The sequence below is a fragment of the Saimiri boliviensis genome, chromosome 2 (assembly GCF_048565385.1).
Source record: "Saimiri boliviensis isolate mSaiBol1 chromosome 2, mSaiBol1.pri, whole genome shotgun sequence".
Taxonomy (NCBI): Eukaryota; Metazoa; Chordata; class Mammalia; order Primates; family Cebidae; genus Saimiri; species Saimiri boliviensis.
This window is the reverse complement of record NC_133450.1, coordinates 9,505,880-9,532,070: the sequence shown is the minus strand read 5'-3', so window position 1 is coordinate 9,532,070 and position 26,191 is coordinate 9,505,880. Positions and strand designations below refer to the sequence as shown.

The window sequence follows — 26,191 nt, the reverse complement described above, 5'->3', positions numbered from 1 at the left end:
GTTCTTTCCTCGCCTGGACCGCGTTCCGGCCACCGCTGTATCCCCAGCGCGCAGGATGGGCCGAGCCCCGACCCGCCCCGAAGCTTCACGGGCGCACGCAGTATGGAGTCGTTCCCAGTTCCGGCTCGGCCCGGACCTACGAAGGCGGAGCGAGCATGCGCACTGGGAAAAGGGGCGGGACGCGCGCGGTCCCCAGCCTCCAGCACGCGGCCCCAGGAGGGGGCGGGCCTTGGCCGCTCGCGCGCCCCGCTCTCTCCCCGCTGCGCTTGCGCGCTGGGGACAACGGTTGCGGGGCGTCCCGGGGCCTGAGGCAGGACGGTCCGGCGCTGACACCTCTCCTGTCGGCCCTGCGGTTCCCAGCCTGGTGGCCCCAGAACGTTACGGTCGCATGGCGGAGTGCTGTGGACGACGCCCATGGAGCCCTTAGTCCTTCTAGTTGCGCTGTTGCTATGGCCTTCGTCTGTGCCGGCTTATCCGAGTGAGTGACCGGCCCGAGGCGGCAGCGGACCCGGGGGAACCTCCCGGGCTCCGCGACCCCGAAGCCTGGCCCTTCCTTCTCCCTGTTCCTACACGCCTCCCTCCCCCTGTCCAGGGTCCTGGCCTCGACGCCGAGGGTTGTCCCTCTCCTCTCCTGCTCAGGGCACGCAGCGACTCAGGCGGCGGGGCCCCGACTGACGGGGGGCGCGGGCAGGCGGTGGGCGCCGGTGGATCCCCCCCGAGAGGCCTGCCTCTGCCCCGCGGCCCTTCCCCAGCCTTGGGTGGGCGGGTGACGGCGCGGGGGTTGGCTGACTGCCGCCAGCCGGCCACGTCGCCAAGTGGCTGGCCAGCTAGGCATGCTTTTTTTGCATTTTCAAATGTAAATATGAAATGTGCTCCTTCATGACGTGTGGAAAAGCATGACATTCACATTTCATTGTTCGTGAATAAAGTTTTATTGGAACACAGCCGCGCTCATTCCTTTATGTATTACCCATGGCTGCTTTCCCCGCGTTGCAACAGCGGGGTGAGGTGGTTGCCGCACAGTCTGGCCTCCAAAGCCTGAAGTATTTACTGTCTGGCCCTGTACAGAAAAAAGTTGACCCGTGCAGTAAAAGTTGGAGAGCGTGTGGATTGCGGGCCGCGGTCTGGGACACTCACCCGATGATGCAGTCCCAGAGAGCACGCATGTGCACACGGTATTCAAAACCTGAGTTAAGCAGGATTATAACGACTTGACAAAAAGCAATTTTGTCCCTCCCCAGAAGCTGAAAACCAATAAACTCAAATTCAGGGGCACTAAGACTTCGTTACCAATGTCATGTGGGCACCTTGAGGCACTTAGTATTTAAGTCAGATTGGTGAGGCTTACCCATTTAGTCTAGCTAGTTCACTGTGGGATTTAGTAATGCTGGAATTTGGTTTAACTTAAATCAATAAATCCAATTTAACAGGTGTGAAAAAAGTAGTATTGTGCATGCTGATTATGCAAATCTATGTTTCAGAATCGCTAAAAGATCTTAGTTGAAAATCGATTTAGAAACAAAATACGACACAATCTAAATTATCATGAATAGTAGTGGGAAAAGTTCTAAAGTGTCCCAGAAAACTAAAGTTATCTCTTTAAATAATAGCACTTATAATTTGTAGCTGTTTTTAATAAGTTTTGTAAAATTTTTCTTCCTTGGCATAAAGGACCAGAACATAATGAAGATGCTACTGTCTTTTCTTGGTGTCGGATGATCATTATTACTGACACCAGTTATTGCATTTTGATAGTTGTAGATCAGCAAATCACAAGTGACTAACATATATGGAGACTTTAACTGAAGTGATTTTAACACTGTCACACAGTACTCGGGGGCTGCTGGGTAGGAGTCCCTGGACACCCACTTAACTTAGCACTTTCTCTTGCCTAACACCATAATTTCATGGCCTGTTCTCTTTCTTTGCACCATATTCCCTAAGTCTTCTTGGGAAGAAAGAAAAGGGTTGAAAAAACACTTCTCAGAAAAAAAGGTGATTTTGTGTTGAATATATAGATGTTATAAGACATGAGGAAACTATATACAGGTTGTAATCATAGAAGATGTCATGGAAAATGTAATTTACCTCTGTTTTACAGAGTGGATTAAGAAATATATAGAGCAGGCCGTGGTACATGGCTCTTTCTCTGTATCTGTCTCTCTTTTCTCTAAATAATTTTAATTTTGTTTTAAAAATAAGTATATGAAAATAAGTATATAATTGAGTTTGATGTAAATCAGCTATGCATTCTTTCATATGGCCACTATTTGAACGATTGTTGGCAAGATGCAAAAGATAAGGCACATAGGTTTTTATGATGAAAACTGCAGCTTTGACACACTGTTTCTAGATACTGGCTACAGTTTGGAGGTTATATTACATAAACATCAGGGGTGTATTAAGTAACTGCATTTGTTGAAATCTCAGTACTTCTTGTATTGGCCCAATCCAAGTTTAGCTAGTATTTGTTTAATTTAAATTCAGTTAGACATAAATGCCACTTGGGTATACAGAATTTGGCACTCCTTTACACACACACACACACACACACACACACACATACCCTGATGGGCTGGATAAACAGCTTTTTACTATATAGAATTTAATATGTTCAGTTTCCTGTACCTGATTTTTCCATAAATACTTTCTCATTTTTAAAATCATGCCTCTTTAATGTATTTATATTGTGCAACTTCTTAATGAGAATTCTTTTTGCTTTAAAAAAAAGTGTACAGGTTGGGTGCGGTGGCTTATGCCTGTAATCCCAGCACTTTGGGAGTCCAAGGCAGGCAGATTACTTGAGCCCAGAAATTTAAGACCAGCCTGGGCAACATGGCAAAACCCCGTCTTTACAAAAAATACAAAAATTAGCCATATGTGGTGAGGCACGCCTGTAGTCCCAGCTGTTTAGGAGGCTGAGGTGGGAGGATCACCTGAGCCCAGGAGGTAGAGGTTGCGGTGACCTGAGATGGCACCACTGCCTTCCAGCCTGGGTGACGGAGTGAGACCTCATCTCAAAAAAAAGAAAAGCACAGTAACTTCTAAAGTAATATTAACTTAATAGTTACATATTTAAGTGATATCAACTACTATTAAAATTATATAATTTGTCTTTTATAATTTTAAGTCATCAAATATTCATGGGCTGGGAGGGCAAACTAATATTAAAAATAAAATTAAAGTATATTAATATGTTAACATTTAAATCAAAATTGTGTAATTTAACATTTTAAATATAAATAAAATATTAATTTTGGGATATGTCCCAAATAAATTGGATCATGTAGATCATCTCTTGATATAGACTAGGAAAAATAGGGTTAATGGCACTGGTTTTAGTCTAGGATTACAAAAGCTCTTATTTCTAGATTGGTATTATAAGAAGGCTCAATATGTCAGTCTTTGGCTTCTGTCATTGTCTTTAGGAAGGATTTTGTTCTAATGAACCAGACAAGGCAAGGGAAATAATAAGGCAGCAACCAGCAAGAATTGTTTGACTCTATCACCAAAGAAATTCAAAGGAAAAGCAGATTTCTTTTATTTCAGATACATTCTAAAAATAACACTGGGTTCTGGTGCTGCAAGTTCACTTTACACTGTTAGTGGCCAAGGCTGTAGCACTTAGGAGGGTCTGTCAAACCTGTGAATGAAATGTCATGACACACTTCATTAATGTTTGAGATAATGAGGAGCGTGTCATCTGATAGGTGGGTGTCCAGAGATAACCTGTGGGACAGTAGCAGGAAGTTTCATTATCCTGTCCATTAGTATTTTATGGGGGAAAAAAGTCCCGTCTTTCTGTTCTTTTGACCATATTATCCCTTAAATGAATATACTTTAATCTCTTGATAATATATGTGAAATTAAACTTAACAATTTTTCATATCCAAATAAAATACTAGTGATTTGAAAAGTTTTCTTTTAGTATCACTATATATTTGAAGCACTTTAAAAACATACAATTTATTTAACCTGAGTATAATTTTTTCTGAGGCTCAAATATTCATACCTTGACCATTTAAAGCCACTGTGAGCTGTCCTCTCGTGTTCTTTTGATAGGATCCCACATATTTCTAAAGACTTCTTGTTTTCTGACATTAACTGATTGTTCCAAGCCCACTTTATGTCTTTCCCCTCTGTGTCTTTCTCACTCTGAATGGAATAAATCGTCTTTCCAGGGGGATGTAGAACATGGTATTAGAGACCGAAGTGCCTGTGAGACGTACTAGACTAGTGCAGTGGGGCAGTACTGTTACTTTTGTCATTTTAGTGAACAGAACTAGAAGAGAAATATTTAAAGTCATGAGTTTATTTTGGTTCCAATTATAACATTACTCAGAGGATATGTCTTGATTTTTAACGCTTTATCCAAACTAGAATTGTAACATAATTTAATGAGGCTATTTTGGTTGTCTGTTGTGGCATAAAAGACTGCTACCCCGGCTGCTCACACCTGTAATCCCAGCACTTTGGGAGGCCGAGGCGGGTGGATCACGAGGTCAAGGGATCGAGACCATCCTGGCCAACATGGTGAAACCCCGTCTCTACTAAAATACACAAAAATTAGCTGGGCCTAGTGGTGTGCGCCTGTAGTCCCAGCTACTTGGGAGACTGAGGCAGGAGAATTGCTTGAACAAGGGAGGTGGAGGTTGCAGGGAGCCGAGATCACGCCACTGCACTCCAGCCTGGCGACAGAGCGAGACTCTGTCTCAAAAAAAAAAAAAAAAAAAAAAAGACTACTCCCCAAATTTATCATTTTTCATGATTATATGGGTTCACTAGATTGAGCTGGGCAGCTCTGCTTCAAATGGTATAGCTGAGGTCATTCATGCAGCTGCATTCAGCTGGATGTTCAAATGGATAGTAATATCCAATATGGCCTCTCATTCTCCAGGGTATTTACATGACTTCTCATCTTTCAGTCCGCTAGCCCAAGTTTCTTTACACCATGGAATTTTGCTTCCAAGAGGGAGATTCATGAGCCCCAACATGGATGCTCTTACTAAGCCTGTGCTGTATCAGACTTGCTAATATCCTGTAGGCCAAGACGAGTCACATGCGGCAAGCCTATATCCAGTGTGAGAAGACACAACCCAAGGACATGAATACCAGGAAGTTCAAAGTCATAAAGTTCATTTCTTTAACTGGAACACCTGATTAATATGAACATAATAACTTGTTTATTTACCTGTCAGCAAAAATTAAGATTTGAATAATAATAAATTATAGGAAAATTGCTGGATGAATAACAAGGTCTAATATTTCCTTTTATGACCATTCCTTGAGTACATCTCAGTAATCAAGCACAATTATTACTACTTTGAGTTGGAAATACAGTACTTCAGCTCAGTTCATTTTAACATTTTAACCTTCATTAAAGTTCATTTTAATTGGAAAGTGTTCATGTTTTAACTGGTAGTTCTTACATGGTGACAGCTTTCAGTTATTCTTACTTTAGCACTTAACTGCTGTAGAATAAGGGAAGTCTGTTCTTTGTGAGTCCACTTCATGGCATGTGTAGAAAATACAAGCAATTTGTTCTCCAAAGTTATGGACATTCAGCCAGAGTGCGGATGCTTGGTATATGTTTAAGTTTTATATACATGAGTTCTTTATGGATAAAGTCATTCTGTTTTCACTATTGTTGTAATAAAAATCCTAGTTATAGTCAAATCTTTAACAAAATGAGCATCTGTAATTCTTGGTTAAATTTTGGATGCAATCAGCAGTTGCCCTATCAAGGTTACTGGCCAAGGGCAAAGTAGAAATGTATGTATATCTATGCAATGGAATATTATTTGGCCATAAAAATGAATGAAGTACTGATACATGCTACAACATGGATGATCTTGAAGGCATTATGCTATGTATAAGAAGCCACTCATAAAAGGACATGTATCATATGATTCCATTTATATGAAATGTTTAGCATAGGCAAATACATAGGTACAGAAAGTAGATTAGTGGTTGTCCAGGGATTGGGTGATAGGGGTTATGGGAAATGGGTTTTATTGTGGGGGTGACAATACAACTTAGATTGTGGTGGTGATTGGACCACTCTGTGAACATACTGAAAACCATTGAATTGCATATTTTAAGAGAAATAAAAGGTAAATTATGAAAATATTTTAATATTAAGATTGTGACTTGCATTAAAATTATGTTAATGCAGTGTTACTTTAGGTTGATAGAATTCAATGAAAGATGATTAGTAGGACTTAAGTTTATGTGATCTAAACTTATATTAAGTATTTAGTAAGAGGCAGTTATAAGAAGTATGAGGGCTGTCTGAGAACTGGAACTATTTCACCATGATGTTTGTGATGTTATTTTATATAAATTTAACACTTAGAAATTTAGAAAGACATAGTAAGCTGTGTCTTTTATTATTTAAAAAACTGCCTACTTTGCCTAAAATAAAAGAAAATTGTTATGATTCATTTAAAATTTTCTCTCTAACAATTATTGGACAATTAGGGAAACTGCACCCCCATGTGATAGTTTTTAGACTAGTAGATTTATTTTTAAACGTAACATGAAGTCTAGTTTTCCTCCTCTGTATTCTTCTACAGAAATGTTTGTACCTGTGATTATTTTCTTAAGCTAAATTACTAGAGGTGCAATTAATTTGCATATTTTCCAGCATTCTGTTCATTCAGTTAATCATTTAACAAATACTTTTTGACTGTCTAGTATGGTTCTAGGCATGGGTAGAACAGAGGAAATAATGAACAAAGTAGATGTGTCACAGCTCTCAAAGAGCTTACTAAGTGTAGCAGTTAACAAACATTAAACAAACAAATACAGTTAGAACTGTCTAAATTCTGTAAAGAACAGGTCAGTGTGCTAGAGAAAGACTAAAGAAGGATTTAGGGATCAAAAGGGGAGTAAGGATGGAATTTATTTTTTTCTTTATTAAAAAAAAAAACAAACCCAGGATACATGTGCGGAATGTGCAGTTTTGTTACATAGGTATACGTGTGCCCTGGTGGTTTGCTGCACCTGTTGACCCATCCTCTAAGTTCCCTTCCCTCACCCCCAGCCCCTCAGCAGGCCATGCTGTGTGTTCTTCAGGGTATATGGGAAATGGGTTTTATTGTTCCCCTCTCTGTGTAGCATGGAACTTACTTCACTAAGGAAGTAACATATACACATCCCAATCTAGGTTTTATAATTAAAAAAATATTTGCCTACTTGACTGCCAAAACCAAAATTGTTTTTAATTTGCATATCTTTTATGAACAATGAGTTTTAGCAAGTTTTCACGCAAATTGGCTTTTACATTATTTTTCGTACCCTGCTCCTTCTCTTTTAATTGGTCATTCTATGAAAAGGAAATATATTTCACATACATTATTTACTGAATGAAGTTTTAACATTTTATTTATTTTGTTTTATTTATTTATTTATTTATTGAAACAGAATTTCACTCTTGTACCCCAGGCTCAAGTACAATGGCATGACCTTGGCTCATTGCAACCTCTGCCTCCTGGAATCAAGGGATTCTCCTGCCTCAGCCTCCAGAGTAGCTGGGATTACAGGCACATGTCACCATGGCTGGCTAATTTTTGTATTTTTAGTAGAGACAGGGTTTCACTATGTTGGACAGGTTGGTCTTGAACTCCTGACCTCAGGTGATCTGCCTGCCTCCGTCTCCCAAAATGCTGAGATTGCAGGTGTGAGCCACCATGCCCGGGCTGAAAGTTTTATATTACATTGCTTATTTTAAATCATAATTTTATTATTTTCCTTATAATAAATTCAAAAGTAATTAAATTGCCTTTTATTTCTGTGTCAACTGGATTTTTTTTTGGTAAGTTATTGACTGTCAGTTAATCATACTTTGTGGTAAGAAAACATTGTATTTGGATTGTTTTCAATATTGCTAGGTACATCTTAATGTTCAAAAAGGATGCATTTTGGTCCATTTGATGATAGAACAAGATTTGGCCATATTTAATTTAATTTAATTTTAATATTCACATGTAGTTTAACATATTTTGGTCCAGTTGACAGGACAGTTTTGTATATTGTATTTATTTATTTGATTTTATTTAGTGTTCACATGTATTTTTAAATAGAGTAGTATCCCTGCAGAATAATTTTATCATAACACTAATACAGTTTTGCCAGCATCCTTCTGTCATTTCTTTATAACAACATTGTGTAGTTGTTACATGCACCTGCTTTGAAGTAAGGCAGCCTGTGTTCAAATCCCATCCTTAATTCTTATAAGTTGAATATAATCTTAAGCAAATTGCTTATCCTTTCTAAGCATCTTCCTTTTCTTCTTTGAAAAAGTACTTCTCCCATTTAAAGCTTGTGGTATAGTGCCTGCCACATTGTGATGATTCAATTAGTGGAAGCTCTCAGGATCTTTTAAATCATTATCGTCCGTTTTGCCCTTCAGATTTCCTACCACTTTTATTCCTACAGTTGTTTAGTACCGTTTTGTTTAGTTTCTTATCATTTCTGTTGTGTGACAGTTCTTCCTGTACTATTTTAAGAAGAGAAGTGCCGGCAACCTCAGGCTCACCTGCCGGCCTCATATCTGAGATTCCAGCAAAATCTCAAGCCTGCTTAGGAGTTAGCCATCCTCCTTACGAGAGGCACTGGAAGGCAGCATCATGATTTCTCAAGCTGGAGATTCTTACCTGAGCCATAGCTATGTTCTAGGACACTGCCATGTTTTCATGAATCACTTACTGTTAAAAATAGAGAGGATATTGTTAACTATGCCAGTATAGACTATGAATATCCAAGTATAATAACACAACTTCTAGCAGGATTGTCTGTTCTTTGTAAGAATTTGGATTTTGTTCACCTTTCTAGCACCTCCTGAAGAATAGAGAAAAGCGGGTTTTCACAGTGGCCGTGGCCATCTGTAGGGGTATTTGAGGCTCCACTATCTTTTACTACCTTAACTACAAACATTTTTATAAAGATCAAATTGATTTGCAAGAGCAGATCTGATTAGTAAAACTGAGAAGGTCAACATGAAATATGGAGATGTTTTAGGGGACAAAAGCAGGAGGTAGAAGGTGTATGGAGACAAGATGGGTTTAACGATAGAAAAATATGGAGCCAAGGGTACATGAAGAACAGAGGAAAAGTGAGATAGGAGATAGGGCACTCTGTTGCTAGGCAGCCAAGAACAGGCTTTTGGGTGTTGCCTCAGTAACAATAGAAGCGGATAATAAGTATTTCAGTTTGTTAAGGAGTCAACTAGTAGTAAGTATCTCCTTTTCCTGTCCTTTGACACTCTAACTCACCTAATATCTACCTGGTATCTTATTTACTACTTTGAGAAGAAGCAAGCTAAATGGTTTGCAAAGCAAGTGTTCAGCAGACTATAATTTAATGGCAATGTCTTTTTTTTTTTTTTTTTTTTGAGACGGAGTTTCGCTCTTGTTACCCAGGCTGGAGTGCAATGGCGCGATCTCGGCTCACCGCAACCTCCGCCTCCTGGGCTCAGGCAATTCTCCTGCCTCAGCCTCCTAAGTAGTTGGGATTACAGGCACGCGCCACCACGCCCAGCTAGTTTTTTGTATTTTTAGTAGAGACGGGGTTTCACCATGTTGACCAGGATGGTCTCGATCTCTTGACCTCGTGATCCACACGCCTCAGCCTCCCAAAGTGCTGGGATTACAGGCTTGAGCCACCGCGCCCGGCTGGCAATGTCTTTTTAAAAGCATTGAAACCTTTGTTGGTTATACATTTTAGATTTGCTTATGATGGTTGCTCAGAATTAAAATCTTTTTCATATTAAAAATTTTATTATGGAAAAATTTATATACACAAGTACAAAGAATTTATAATTTCCACATATTTATAATAGCTTCAGTTATCATTATTATCATCATTTCAATAATTTTGGGGGAACAGGTGGTTTTTGGTTACATGGGTAAGTTCTTTAGTGGTGATTTCTAGCTTTAGTTACTATTAATTCATGATTAACCCTATTTCATTGATAATTCTACCCACATTCCTTTTCCTCTCACCTCTCTGAACACCCTTCTCAATTTCTTGGGCTTGGATTGTTTAGAAGCAAATTCTAGACATCATATAATTTTATATATTTCAGCATGATGCACTAATACGGACTTTACAAAACACAAAACAATGTAATTGTTTACTTATAATGGTAATTCCTTAATGTTATTAAATATCTGGTTAGTGTTTTCTGATTGTCTTTCTCTTTTTCCAGTTTGATAGAATTGGAATTCAAGTAAGATTTATACATATAACTTACTAATATACCTGTTAATTCTCTTTTAATCTATAGTTCTTCCTCCATCTCTGTTTTTCCCCTTGCAATTTGTTGAAGAAACTGGGTCATACATCCTTTAGTTTCTCACAGTCTAGGTTTTGCTGATTATATCCCCATGGTGTAATTTAATATCTCCCTTGCTGTCCTATGTGTTTTCTGTATTGTTAGTTATCTAGGGAGACCTACTGGATTCAGATTTGACTTTGTTTTTGTTTTTTTTGTTTTTTTTTTTACGAGACTACTTCATAGGTGGTAGTGTGTTTTTCCATTAGGAAACACATGATGTCTGATTTTGTACCTTTTTAGACATGCACAGCCATAGAAAATTATTGCAAAGGCTGGGCGCGATGGCTAAGGCCTGTAATCCCAGCACTTTGTGGGGCCAAGGCAGGTGGATTACCTAAGGTCAGGAGTTCAGGAACAGCCTGGCCAGCCTGGTGAAACTCCATCTCTACTAAAAAATACAAAAATTAGCTGGGCATGGTGGTGGGTGCCTGTAATCCCAGCTACTCTGGGAAGCAGAGGTTGTAGTGGGCTGAGATTGCACCATTGCACTCCAGCCTGGGAGAAAAAAATTATTGCAAAATGATCACATTTTAATTATAAATGGCTTCTTTAATTATTCATTGGAATAGTTCATAAATTGCATCTTTTTCCATATGCAATTGGGTCTATTTCTGTATTTTCCATTCTGCTCCATTCATCTATTCATGGCCAATGCTATACTATTTTTCATAATAGAGACTTTGTAACATATTTAAATATTTGATTTTAATATTTGATAAGGCTAGGGTTTGTTTTCCTGGCTGTTCTTATTTGTTCTTCCAAATAAACTTTATAATAAATTTTTCTAACTCCAGAAAAAAATTAGTGGCATTTTAAGGAACATATTAAATGTATAAATTAAAAGAGAGGATATGACATATAAATATCTTTATGATGTTGAATCTTCTCATCTGAGATCATGGTATAACTATTTGTTGATATTTATGTCTTTCAGAATATTTTATTATATTCCTATGTTAGTTTGCTGTAGCTGCTATAACAAATTACCACAAACTTGGTGGTTTAAAACAGCAGAAATTTACTCTCACAGTTCTAGAGGTCAGAAGTCTTGAATCCATTTTCCTGAGCCAAAATCAAGGCATAGGCTGAGCCATGCTCCCCCTGGAAGCTCAAGGGAAGATATGCTCCTTGCCTCTTCCAATTTCTGGCGTCTGCCCACATTCCTTGACTTGTGACCACATCAGTCTGATCTCTGCCTCTTCCTCTATACTACTTCTTTGTCTTCTGCATGTGTGTCAAATCTCTTTGTGTCTCTCTATTTGTGATTGGATTTAGAATCCACTGAGGTAATCCAGAATAATCGCCCCACATCAAGAAACTTAATTTAACCACATCTGCAAAGACCCTTTTTTCTTAAGGTAATATTTACGGGTTCTAGGGTGATATCTTTGAATATTCATTATTTAGCCTACTATAACTCTTCATTGAAAAATGTTTTGTTTTATTATATATATATAATCCCAGGCTAGAGTGCAGTGGAAAGATCATGGCTCACTGCAGCCTCAACATCCCCAGGCTCAAGCGATCCTTTCACTTCAGCCTTCTCAGTAGCTGGGACTACAGGTGTATGCCACTGTACCCAGCTTATTCTTGTATTTTTATAGAGTTGGCATTTTACCACATTTCCCAGGCTGGTCTTGATCCCCTGGGCTCAAGCCATCTGTCCCCCTCAGCCTCCCAAAGTGCTGGAATTACAGGTATGAGTCATTGCACACAGCCAATATTTGTTTCATTTTTTTTCTGTTATGTAAACAGCATCTTCTTTCTCATCTCTTCTAACTAGTTTTTATTTGTATATTCATTTTAATATATTGATTTTCATGACTTGCTGTTTATGAAATTCTCTTACTAATGGTGGTAGCTTTTCAATGGATTCTTTTGTGTTGTCTGTATTTATAATTACATCATCTGTATATGAAGATAGTTTTACCTCTTTCTTTCCAATTCTCATGTCCCCAATTATTTTCCCTTGTCTAATTGCATTGACTAGTGTCTCCAATATGATGTTAAATATTAACAGTAATGAGGATATTAGGTATTCTTACCTTGTTCCTGTCTTTAGCGGAAAAGCTTCTACTGTTTCCCATTAAATAAGATACAAAGCATATTTTAATGTTCTTTTTAGGGACCATGTTTTTCTACCAAATTTTAAAGGAAATTTATATTTAAAATGAGAAATATAAGCAGTTACCTTTATAAAGAATAATATCTTATTAGTGCTCTATAGCTTTGAAAATGCTTAAAAATATTTAATTTATTTGGTTCTGTGAGATGAAAAGGCAAATGTAGTATCTTAGTTTTATAGTTAAGTGAATGTTCAGATAAGTTAAATAATTGCCTAAGGTCATGCTGCTATAAATTGGTAGAGCCAGGACCAGGATCAAATATTTTATTTTCACTGCACAAGGGATATTCATTTTACTCAATATTACCTTCATGAAGACTCTGAACAATGCGTTCTATAAATATGAGTTTACATGAATAAGTTATTTTTAATGTGATTTTCATACAATTTTTGTCATTAAAAAATAAAGGAGAAAAAATACTTGAAACTTAAAAAGTAAATGTGACTTTTAATGGTTTACTGTATTAAATGATTGAGGGGTGTGTGTGTGTGTGTGTTTGTGTGTGTGTGTGTGTGTGTTTAGGGAGTAAAACATTATAAAGTCACCTCTACTGACCAAACGGAGTCCTACTCCCTCTCCTCAGAGGCAACTGCCCATATGGGTTTAGTTTGTTATCATTCCAGTCCAGTAAAAAAGTCTGCAGTTCACAGACAAAATATATGATACTATGTGAGTGATTTTTTAAAAGTGTTATAAGGATAGCATCAAACTCTACTTTATGTTCTATGCTTTCTTTTTCACCTATCATCATCATTTGGATCTTAGGAGTATACAAGGCTTTTCTAAGCATTACGTAAAATGTAGAATTTGCTTTTAGAATCAAGATCTCCAGGCAAGTGTGGTATCTTTCCACTACCACATTGGCTCACTAAACTGTTCTTATTAAGAATTTTTTAAAATTTAGAAATACGGTTTTAATTTTGATTAAACGTCTATCTGGTCTTTTTTTTTTTTGAGACGGAGTTTCGCTCTTGTTACCCAGGCTGGAGTGCAATGGCGCGATCTCGGCTCACCGCAACCTCCGCCTCCTGGGTTCAGGCAATTCTCCTGCCTCAGCCTCCTGAGTAGCTGGGATTACAGGCACGCACCACCATGCCCAGCTAATTTTTTGTATTTTTAGTAGAGACGGGGTTTCACCATGTTGACCAGGTTGGTCTCGATCTCTCGACCTCGTGATCCACCCGCCTCGGCCTCCCAAAGTGCTGGGATTACAGGCTTGAGCCACCGCGCCCGGGCTATCTGGTCTTTCTAAGTTGTAACAGAATAAAGAAGAGAGGAGAAACATGTAAATACAAGGCAATTTTTGAGTACTTTGTGCTTACCAAAAAGCTAAATAAAAGTGCCTCCTGAACAGAAAGTTTATTACTTTAGCCTGCAGAGGGATGGTTCAGGTAGGAGTAATACATTAGCGTTTGGTGAGAAGTGACTTCCTTCCCTGGGTTAGTGACTTCCTTCTCTGGGTTAAATCAATTTGTATACTTGAAAATGGCAAACCTTAAAACAGCACATAGTAAAATATCATGGCACTTAAAATTAAAATACTCTGGGTCAGGAGTATTTTAATACAGTAAACCTTTAAATACTGTAAACCATTAAAAGTCACATTTAATTGAACAGAATTCCAGAATATCTTAATATCTTACTGTCTTTTCTCATTTCTCCACATTAGAAATGAGAGGCTTTACTGCTCAGATACTGCAAAATAGGAGTATAAATATAACTACTGGTGTTTTTTTTTGGCTTATCAAAATGTTTTATTTTAGGAGATCCCTCAGAAAAAGACCCTCCATATTAGATAGAGGCCCTAACGATACCCTTGGCCTTCTTTTGGTCTTTTCTATATTTTTTCCTTTTTAAATCAACTAAAACAATTGGATGCTTAAAATAAAACTACTCCCAGAATTCCAGAATATCTTATTATCTTTTCTGTTCTCCACATTGGAAATGAGAGGGTTTACTGCTCAGATGCTGCAAAATAGGAGTATAAATAGAACTACCATTTTTTAAATTTTGCTTATCAAAATATTTTATTTTAGGAGACCCCTCAAAAAAAGACCCTCCACATTAGATGCCCCAACAATACCCTTGGCCTTTTATTGGTCTTTTCTGTATTTTTTCCTTTTTAAATCAACTAAGACAATTTGATGCTTAAAATAAAAGACAGGAAATATTTCCTGATCAGACTTTAGTCAAGAATATATATGTTTTTTTAATCCACGGGCGGGTGAGGAGAAGGAAGGTGCAGCCAGTGGTTCACGAAATAGAACTACCATTCTGTTGTTAAGAGTGAAATGTTGATGATTTAGACCAGGAACCGGCAAACTTGTTCTGTAAAGGGTCAGATAGTATTTTCAGCTTTGCAGGCCATGTGGTCTCTTATGGCTACTCTACTGTTGCAGGCAAAAGCACCTATAGATAATACATAAACAAATGGACAAGACTAATTGGGTTCCAATAAAACGTTACTTAGTTAGATCTTTGTTGAGTTTAAGGCAGTAGTACACTGGTAAATATTTAAAACTGGCTTTTGAGAGAGAGGAGGAAACTCTGATTTATAGCATTTGCTCATTTACATGGCGTAGATACTCTCACCATGGTTGATTTCAAACTATCAAGTTGACATCACTGAGCAGGGAGGTAGAGATGCACAATAGCACACCATCATATTACATTTTCATCATACAGACACACTAGATGTAAATAACCTCACCAGCAGAGAAAATAGTGAAATAATTAGAAAGCGATGAGTTTGGGGTATTTATTGCATTTGTTTTTAATATGATTTATTTGTAAATGTAAATAAGTTAATTTTTAAAAATGTCTGTGTGTAACATCTGGCTCACAAAATTCATAAAAATCTAACAATGGGCTCTAGTGAACCAGTATAAGCCTACTCCAGCACACCATTGTGTCAGAGGACATAATCAAGAATTTTGGTTTAATAAGTTGCCTGTTGAATCATAAGTTGTATGGGAGGATCAAAGCAGCAATGTAGAGAGAGTGGTGTTAATATGCAACTTTTGCAATAATCTTACTCAACTGTTTTAATAAGAACCTGAAGAAATAATTTTGTTTATTTAAGTGAAAGTTAACTGTGTATCAAAAGTGCTTTGCTTATTGGTTCTTTATTTCAATTTTTAAGTGATAGCATATGAAATAAATTTTGGTCAGTAGATTCTGTCAATGTGTCGTATATAATAATAAATGTTACTTATTATTTATTTGATTTTTTTCCCTTAAGGCATAACTATGACACCTGATGAAGAACAAAACTTGAATCATTATATACAAGCTTTAGAGAACCTAATACTAAGTGTTCCCACTAGGGAGCCAGGTCGTGAGAAAAAATCTAATTCTCCAAAACATGTTTATTCTGTAAGATCGAAGGGATCAAAATTTAAGGAGATAATTACACACGGAGACACTTCAACTGAGAATGATGGTTTAATCAATCCTGTGAGTGAAGAACCTACAACTTTCCCTACTAGAGGCTTCACACCAGAAACAGGAAGGAAAAAACACATTGAAAGTACCCCATTCTGGTCAATCAAACCAAACAATGTTTCCATTGTTTTACGCACAGACGAACCTTATATTGAAAATGAAGAGCCAGAGCCAGAGCCAGAGCCGGAGCCGGAGCCAACTGCAAGACACACTAAGGCACCAAAAACATTGCCAGTTGTTACTGAATCATATACAAGTCCATATTTCACCTCATGCGAATCACCTGTCACCTCTTTTTATAGGAGCACAGGGATTGAGATGTCTACAGAATCAGAAGATGTTCCTCAGCTCTCTGGTGAAACTGCAGTAGAAAATCCTGAAGAACCAACATTTGGAAGACACCCACAGAGTTGGAATAATGATGACATTTTGAAAAAAATTTTAGATATTAATTCACGAGTGCAACAGGCACTTAGTGACACCAGCAAACCAGAATATAGAGAAGATATTCAAGCCTCTAAAGATTACCTAAAACGAAGCCTTGCTCTAGCAGCAGCAGCAGAACATAAATTAAAAACAATGTATAAATCCCAGTTATTGTCACTAGGACAAACGAGTAATAAAATTGATGACATTGAAACTGTTATTAACATGCTGTATAATTCTAGATTTAAGCTCTATGAATATTTAGATATTAAATGTGTTCCACCGGAGATGAGAGAAAAAGCTGCTACAGTATTCCATACATTAAAAAATATATTATGTGTAGATCAAGGGGAGACTCAAAGTCTTATTAAAAAGTTATTAAACAATAATATAAAAATTTTAAACCTACTTGATATTCCATGACAAAGTTGATTTAAACAAACTGCATTTTTTCTACAGGAGAAATAAGCATATTAGTAATTTCAAAAGTTGTATAAAAATATTTTCTATTGTAGTTCAATGTGACAACATCTTTATGTGTCATGTGTTATGAACAATTTTCATATGCACTAAAGACCTAACTTAAAATAAAATGTTGGTTCAGGAGTTTGTAGTTCTTTCTCATTAATTTTAAATGTGAAGATCTTTAAAATAAGCTTTGATTTTACTTGAATAGATTGAATTTACTCATTTTATAAGTTAAGAGACTGTGATCTCTATAACTAGTTTCAAATATATATACATAAAATACAAAATTTTGGATTGTGTGGTCTTTATTATTTTTTCAGATAATCTGAGTTTTCTGTCTTTTTTTTCTTCCTTTTTTTGAGATGGAGTCTCACTGTGTCATGCATGCTGGAGGGCAGTGGTGCAATCTTGGCTCACTGCCACCTCTGCCTCCTGCGTTCAGGAAATTCTCCTGCTTCAGCCTCCTGAGTAGCTGGGATTACAGGTGCCTGCCACCACGCCTGGCTAATTTTTATATTTTTAGTAGAGACAGGGTTTCACCATGTTGGCCAGGCTAGTCTCAAACTCCTGACCTCAGGCAATCTGCCCGCCTCAGCCTCCCAAAGTTCTGGGATTACAGGCATGAGTCAGTGTGCCCAGAGAGTTTTCTATCTTAATAGTGTAACTTTGGGGCTTGTATCCAAACTTTTATTTGAATATAGGTGTGATTCCTTTGAATTTAGGTAATATATTAAGATACAACCTTATTCTTTTGTCATTAAGTACTTTTGGAGTTCTCACTTCTTATCCTTGTGTACATACACATTGAAGCTTTGCAAATCTTTTGTCAGAGAGTATGACTGACACCATTAAGGTTAATTGTGTAATATTGTAACTTTGGTTCAGGTAATTCTGTTTATGATTTGACCAGTATTATATTCAAACACATTTATTTATCAAGATATTTATTCATAATTTGATAAAGATTTATTGACCTTTTACTATGTGCAAGACATGATAGATGTTAGGCTTTGGGGATACAAAAATAAGACCTACTTTCTTTTCTCTTTGTGATTAGATTATAGCAGGAAAGATAGGCATTAAACAAATAATTTCAAAAATTTTAAAATTTCGGTTGTGATAAGCTGTTATGAAGGTGTGAGATATTTGACCTCAGACCAAGAACAATGAGAAAGTTACCCCAAGAAAGTGGCAGTTAAGGTGTAGTCTGAAAGATCAGGGTGTGCATAAGGAGAAAGTGAGCATTCCAGACAGAGGGAACAGCAGGTATGAATGCTGTTGTAACACCAGAATTAAAAATAAGGATGAGAAGTTCAGGAATTACCTGGAGTGTAGAAAGGCAAGGAAGAGCATCACAAGATGGATCTGGTGACATACACACCAGGTCAGAATAGATCCTGTGGCACTTTCAGTGCGTTATTGAATATTTTAACCATTACCCTATGATCAATGAGAAGCCATTAGCGGATTTTAAGCAAAAAGGACAGGTATGATCAAATTAGCATTAAAAAAACAACAACAACAACCCACTCGCTACAGTTTTGAAAGTGGGCAAAAGTAGAAGTGTACTGTGCATAAGCCAAATGCTGCTTGGAGTAGGTGGAAAGAAGTGGCAATTAAGAGGGAGAATCAGGCCAGGCACAGTGGCTCATGCCTGTAATCCCAGCACTTTGGGAGGCCAAGGCGGGTGGATCACCTAAGGTCAGGAGTTCAAAACCAGCCTGGCCAACATGGTGAAACCCCGTCTCTACTAAAAATGCAAAAATTAGCTGGACATGGTGGTGGGCACCTGTAATCCTGCCTGGCTGGAAAATTGCTTGAACCCAGGAGGCAGAGGTTGCAATGAGCTGAGATTGTACCACTGCACTCCAGCCTGGGAGACAGAGCAAGACTGTCTTAAGGGAAAAAACAAACAAACAAAAAAGAGCAGGGGGATCCAAGATGGCCAAATAGGAACAGCTCTGGAGTGCAGCCTCCAGCCAGAACACTGCAGAGAGTGAGTGATCACATTTCCAAATGAGTTATTACTGCCCACAGACCAGGAGATTCCCAGGTTGAAAAGCGCCATGTTTCCAAGCTGAGTTTCCAGCATGGCTGTTTCAGCTGGTGCAGTGGGTCTCCACACAAAAACTCACACAAATCTGGGCGGCTGTTTCAACTGGTGCCTGGAATGCCTGGGAGACAAAGCTACTCATTCAACTGAATAAAAGGGAGCTGAAATGGAGCCAGGTGATGTGGCTTGGCGGGTCCCACCCCCACAAAGACCAGCAATCTGAAACGCTTTGGATCGAGACTTTAACAGCAAGCACAGCTGGACCCAGGGTGGTCCAGCTCTGTGGGGAGAAGGGCGTGTCTGTCATTACCAAGGCAGTCCACCACTACTGAGGCAGTCTGCCATTACAGAGGCAGTCTGCCATTACCGAGGCAATCCGCCATTACTGAGGCAGTCTGCCATTACTGAGGCAGACCATCATTACCGAGGCAGTTCTAACTATAACTCTATAGACAAAACCATAAGGAAGTTCACACAGCAGCTGAGCAGAGCCCACAGCAGCTCAGCAACACCTCTGCTGGCAGACTGTGATTAGGCCATCTCCTTGCTGGACAGGGCATCTCTGAAAAAAGGCAGCAGCACATCAGGAACTTATAAATAAAGCCCAACCTTCCCAGGACAAAGCACCTGGAAAAAAGGGCAGTTATGAGTTCCACTGAAGCAGACTTAAATGTACCTGCACAGCAGCTCTGAATGGAACAATGGAGCTCACAGCTCAGCACTTGAGCTCCTATAAGGGACAGACTGTCTCCTCAAGCAGCTCCCTGATCCCTGTATATCCAAAGAGACACCTCATAAAGGAGAGCACAGGCTGATGGCTAGCAGGTACCCTTCTGGGACAAAGATAACAGGAGAAGAAACTGGCAGCAACCCTTACTGTTCTGCAGCTGCCACAGGTGATCCCCAGGCAAGCAGGGTCTGGAGTGGACCTCCAGTAGTCCTGCAGCAGAGGGGCCTGGCTGTTAGAAGGAAAACTAAAAAACAGAGAGAAGTAACTTCATCATCAAAAAAAGGACGTCCACTCAGAGACCCCATCCGGAAGTCACCAAATACAAAGAGCACAGGTAGATAAATCCACAAAGATGGGAAGAAACCAGCACAAAAAGGATGAAAACACCCAAAACCAGAACGCCTCTCCTCCAAGGGATCACAACTCCTCACCAGCAAGGAAACAAAGCTGGATGGAGAATGAGTCTGATGAATTGACAGAAACAGGCTTCAGAAGGTGGGTAATAACAAACTTCTCTGAGATAAAAGAACATGTTCTAACTGAATGCAAAGAAACTAAGAACCTTGAAAAAAGGTTTGACAAAATGCTAATGAGAATAAACAGCTTAGAGAAGAATATAAATGACCTGATGGAGCTGAAAAATACAACACAAGAACTTCGCGAAGCATACACAAATTTCAATAGCCAAATTGACCAAGCACAAGAAAGCATATCGGAGATTGAAGATCAACTCAATGAAATAAAATGAGAAATCAAGGTTAGAGAAAAAAGAGTGAAAAGACATGAACAAAGCCTCCAAGAAATACAGGAATATGTGAAAAGATCTAATCTACATTTGATAGGTGTAGCTGAATGTGATGGAGATAATGAATCCAAGCTGGAAAACACTCTTCAGGATATTATCCAGGAGAACTTCCTCAACCTAACAAGGCAGGCCAATATTCAAGTCCAGGAAATACAGAAAACACCACAAAGGTATTCCTCAAGAAGAGCAACCCCAAGGTACATAATTGTCAGATTCACCAGGGTTGAAATGAAGGAAATGAAAGGTAGCCAGAGAGAAAGGTCGGGTTACCCACAAAGGGAAGCCCATCAGACTTACAGCAAATCTCTCAGCAGAATCCCTATAAGCCAGAATAGAGTGAGGGCTGATATTCAATATCCTTAAAGAAAAGAACTTTCAACCTAGAATTTCATATCCAGCCAAACTGAGCTTCACAAGTGAAGGAGAAATAAAATCCTTTACAAACAAGCAATTGCTGAGAGATTTTGTCACCACCAGGCCTGCCTTACAAGAGCTCCTGAAAGAAACACTAAACATAGAAAGGAACAACCAGTACCAGCGACTCCAAAAATGTACCAAATGGTAAAGAGCATCAACACAGTGAAAAAACTGCACCAACTTATGGGCAAAACAACCAGCTAGCATCAAAATGGCAGGGTCAAATTCACACATAACAATATTAACCCTAAATGTCAATGGGCTAAATGCCCCAATCAAAAGACAGAGACTGGCAAATTGGATAAAATGTCAAAATCCATCGGTGTGCTGTATCCAGGAAACCCGTCTCACATGCAAGGATACACATAGGCTTAAAATCAAGGGATGGAGGAAGATTTACCAAGCAAATGGAGGGCAAAAGAAAGCAGGAGCTACAATCCTAGTCTCAGATAAAATAGACTCTAAACCAACAAAAATCCAAAGAGACAAAGAAGGGCATTACATAATGTAAAAGGATCAAGGCAACAAGAAGAGCTAATGATCCTAAATATATATGCACCCAATACAGGTGCACCCAGATACATAAAGCAATTTCTTTACAACCTACAAAGAGACTTAGACTCCCACACAATAATAGTGGGAGACTTTAACTCTCCACTGTCAATATTAGATCAATGAGACAGAAAATTAACAAGGATATTCAGGACTTGAACTCAGATCTGGACCAAGCAAACCTAATAGACATCTACAGAACTCTCCACCCCAGATCCACAGAACATACATTTTTCTCAGCACCACATCACACCTACTCTAAAATTGGCCACATAATTGGAAGTAAATCACTCCTCAGCAAATGCAAAAGAATGTAAATCATAACAGTCTATCAGACCACAGTGCAATCAAATTAGAACTCAGGATTAAGAAACTAACTCAGAACCACACAACTTCATGGAAACTGAACAACTGGCTCTTGAATATTGACTGGATAAACAATGAAATGAAGGCAGAAATAAAAATGTTCTTTGAAACCAATGAGAACGAAGACACAATGTACCAGAATCTCTGGGGCACATGTAAAGTGATGTCTAAAGGAAAATTTAGAAGAATAAATGCCCATATGAGAAGCAAGGAAAGATCTAAAATTGATACCCTGTCATCAAAATTGAAACAGCTAGAGGAGCAAGATCAAAAAATCTCAAAAGCTAGCAGAAGACAAGAAATAACTAAGATCAGAGCAGAACTGAAGGAGAAAGAGACACAAAAAACCCTTCAAAAAAAAATCAATAAATCCAGGAGCTGGTTTTTAGAAAAGATCAACAAAATAGACAGACCGTTAGCCAGATTAATAAAAAAGAAAAGAGAGAAGAATCAAATAGATGCAATAAAAAACAATAAGGGGGATATCATCACTGATTCCACAGAAATACAAACTACCATCACAGATTACTACAAACAACTCTATGCACATAAACCAGTAAACCTGGAAGAAATGGGTAAATTCTTGGACACTCGCCCCCTCCCAATCCTACACCAGGAAGAAGTCAAAACCCTAAATAGACCAATAAAAAGGGCTGAAGTTGAGTCAGCAAGGCCAGAGCCTCTTTCGCTTCCTTTTCTTGCCCATGCTGCTTCTAGAAGCCCGGCATAGGTTGCCAAGAGGCTGCAGCAAGCTATGATTGCACCCACTGCACTCCGGCCTGGGCAACGGAGTGAGACCCTGTCTCCAAAAAAAGAAAATTCGCAGTTGGACATGGTGGCATGTGCCTGTGGTTCCAGCTCCTCAAGAGACTGAGGCAGGAAAATCACTTGTCACTTGAGCGTGGGAGGTCAAGGCTGCATGAGCCACGATCATGCCACTGCATTCTGGCCTGTGTGACAGAGCAAGACCCTGTCTGAGAAAAAAAACAAAACAAAACCAGGTGACCCTACTGTGCTCCCAGGGTTGAAAACTACTAGGCTAAATAATGGAAACAAAGAGCCAAACAGCATTATTCAGCTGACTGGATATGGGCTGGTGGGTCCCTTAGACACTGAGAGAAGTGAACTGAAATAAAAGGGTTTACTTCCATCTAAATAAATAAATAAATAAATATAAAGCCCAACCAAAAAAAGCCCAGGTCCAGATGGGTTCACAACCGAATTCTACCAGGCATACAAAGAGGAGCTGGTACCACTCCTGAAACTATTCAAAACAATTCAAAACAAGGGACTCCTTCCCAAATCATTTTATGAGACCAGTGTGTCCTGATACCAAAACCTCACAGAGACTCAACAAAAAAAGAAAACTTCAGGCCAATATCTGTGATGAACATAGATGCAAAAATATTCAGTAAAATACTGGCAAACCAGTTGCAACAGCACATCAAAAAGCTTATCCATCATGATCAAGCAGGCTTCATCCCAGGGATGCAAGGCTGGTTCAACCTACGCAGGTTTATAAATGTAATCCACCATATAAACAGAACCAAAGACAAAAACCACATGGTTATCTCAATAGATGCAGAGAAGGCCTTTGACAAAATTCAACAGCACTTTGTGCTAAAAACTCTCAATAAACTAGGTATAGACAGAATGTATCTCAAAATAATAAAAGCTACTTATGACAAACCCACAGCCAGTATCATACTGAATGGGCAAAAACTGGAAGCATTCCCTTTGAAATCTGGCACTAGACAAGGATGCCCTCTCTCACCCCTCCTATTCAATACAGTATTGGAAGTTCTAGCCAGAGCAGTCAGGCAAGAAAAAGAAATAAAAGGTATTCAATTAGGGAAGGAGGAATTCAAATTGTCTCTATTTGCAGACGACATGATTGTATATTTAGAAGACCCTGTTTTCTCAGCCCCAAATCTCCTTAAACTGATAAGCAACTTCAGCAAAGTCTCAGGATGCAAAACCAATGTGCAGAAATCACAAGCATTCCTATATACCAATAACAGACTTAAAGAGAGTCAAATCAGGAATGAGCTGCCATTAACACTTGCTACAAAGAGAATAAAATACCTAGGAATACAACTAACAATGGATGTAAAGGACCTCTTCAAGGAGAACTACAAACCACTGCTCAAGGAAATAAGAGAGGACACAAACAGATGGAAAAACATTCCATGCTCACGGTTATGAAGAATCAATATTGTGAAAATGGCCATACTGCCCAAAGTAATTTGTAGATTCAACGCTATCCCCATTAATAAATGTTTAATAAATGGTGTTGGGAAAACCGGCTTGCCCTGTGCAGAAAGCAGAAACTGGACCCCTTCCTGACACCTTACATTAAAATTAACTCCAGATGGATTAAAAATTTAAGCATAAGACCTAACACCATAAAAAAAAACCTAGAAGAAAAACCTAGGCAAAACCATTCAGGACATAGGCATAGGCAAGGACTTCATGACTAAAACGCCAAAAGCATTGGCAACAAAAGCCAAAATAGACAAATGGGATCTAATTAAACTCCAGAGCTTCTGCACAGCCAAAGAAACAGTCATTAGAGTGAATTGGCAACCAACAGAATGTGAAATAATTTTTGCAATCTACCCATCTAACAAAGGGCTGATATCCAGAATCTACCAAGAACTAAAACAGATTTACAAGAAAAAACAAGCCCATTCAAAAGTGGGCAAAGGATATGAACAGGCACTTTTCAAAAGAAGACACACGTGAGGCCAACAAACATGAAAAAATGCTCATCATCACTTGTCATTGGAGAAGTGAAAATCAAAACCACATTGAGATACCATTCTCACGCCAGTTAGAACGGTGATCATCAAAAAAATCTGAAGACAACAGATGCTGGAGAGGATGTGGAGAAATAGGAACACTTTCACACCGTTGGTGGGAGTATAAATTAGTTCAACCACTGTGGAAGACAGTGTGGCAATTCCTCAAGAACGTAGAAATAGAAATTCCATTTGCCCCAGCAATCCCATTACTGGGTATATAGCCAAAGGATTTTTCTTTATAAATTACCCAGCCTCAGGCACTTCTTTATAGCGATGCAAGAATGAACTAATACAATATGGTAAGAATATGTTTAGCTGTGCAAGAAATTGCCAAATGGTCTTCCAAAGCAGCTGTACCATTTTTGCATTTCTACTAAATAAATGAGAGTTTGTTACTTCACATCCTCACCAGCATTTAATATTGTTAGTAATCTGCATTTTGGCCATTCTAGTAGGTGTTTAGTGATTGATACCTTATTGTTATGACCTACTGCTTTTAAACGAAATTTATTTTGTGGTATAGTTTCACATGTCTTATAGTTGTAAAAAATAATGCAGAGGGATCTAGTTAAGTGTACTCTTTCCCCATTTCACCCAAATGGTAGTATTTAGAGTACAATATAACAGCCAAAATACAGATATGGGTACAAGATACAGAACATCACCATCATCATAAAAATCATGTTGCTGCTTTCTTGCTACACCACTTCCCCACTCCCTGTCTGACCACTGGTAATCACTATTCTGTTCTCCATTTCCATAATTTTGTCATTTCAAGAATGTTGTATGAATTGCATCATACAGTACATAATCTTTTGGGATTGATTTTTTTTCCCCACTTAGCTTAATTCTCTGGAGATTTTCAAGATTTTTGCATGTATCAATTCATTCCTTGTTACTGCTGGGTGGTACTCCACAGTTTAACCATTTACCTGTTTAAGAATGGATGGGTTCTTTCTGTATCTTGGCTATTTGAAAAGAAAAGCTGCATAAACATCGATTCACAGGTGTTTGTGTGAACATAAGTTTTCGTTTCTCTGGGAAAAATGCCCAGGAGTGTAATCGTGTTGTATGGCAGCTGCATATTCAGTTTTATAAGAAACTGCCCACTCTTTTCCAGAGCAGCTGTACCATTTAACATAATCACCAGCAATGTATGAGTTTCTGTGAAACCTCACCAGTATTTGGTGTTATCACTATCATTTAACACTTATTTATTTTCAAGTGTACAATTCAATGGTTTTTAGTATATTCACAAAGTTGCATGTCCATCATATCTAATTCCAGAACATTTCATCACCTCTCCAAACAACTCTTTACCCATTAGCAATTACTCCCCATTTCTTTGTCTTCCAACCTCTGGCAACCACTGGTAATAATGTTCTGTCTCTATGGATTTACCTTTTCCAGACATGTAATGTAATGCAATCATACAATAGGTATTCTTTTATGACTGGCTTCTTTCACTTAGCATAATATTTTCAAAGTTCGTCTGTAGTGTAGCATATGTCTACTATTTATGCAGATATGTTTACTTTTTATGACTAATATTTCATTGAATAGATATTCATTTTGTATATGAATTCATCAGTTGATGGGCATTTGAGTTGTTTCCACTTTTTGGCTATTAAGAATAATGTGGCTGTGAATATTTATGAACA

The 26,191-nt window shown here is 38.5% G+C and overlaps 1 protein-coding gene across 1 annotated transcript; it reads left to right on the top strand.

The window, feature by feature from the left end:
* The first annotated feature begins 255 nt into the window (after positions 1 to 255).
* Positions 256 to 17,090, top strand: SPESP1 (sperm equatorial segment protein 1). Its single transcript, XM_010340298.2, has 2 exons — positions 256 to 478; positions 15,707 to 17,090. Exons 1-2 carry the CDS (start codon positions 415 to 417, stop codon positions 16,756 to 16,758), a joined length of 1,116 nt encoding a protein of 371 aa, XP_010338600.1. The 5' UTR covers positions 256 to 414; the 3' UTR covers positions 16,759 to 17,090.
* Positions 17,091 to 26,191: the final 9,101 nt, after the last annotated feature.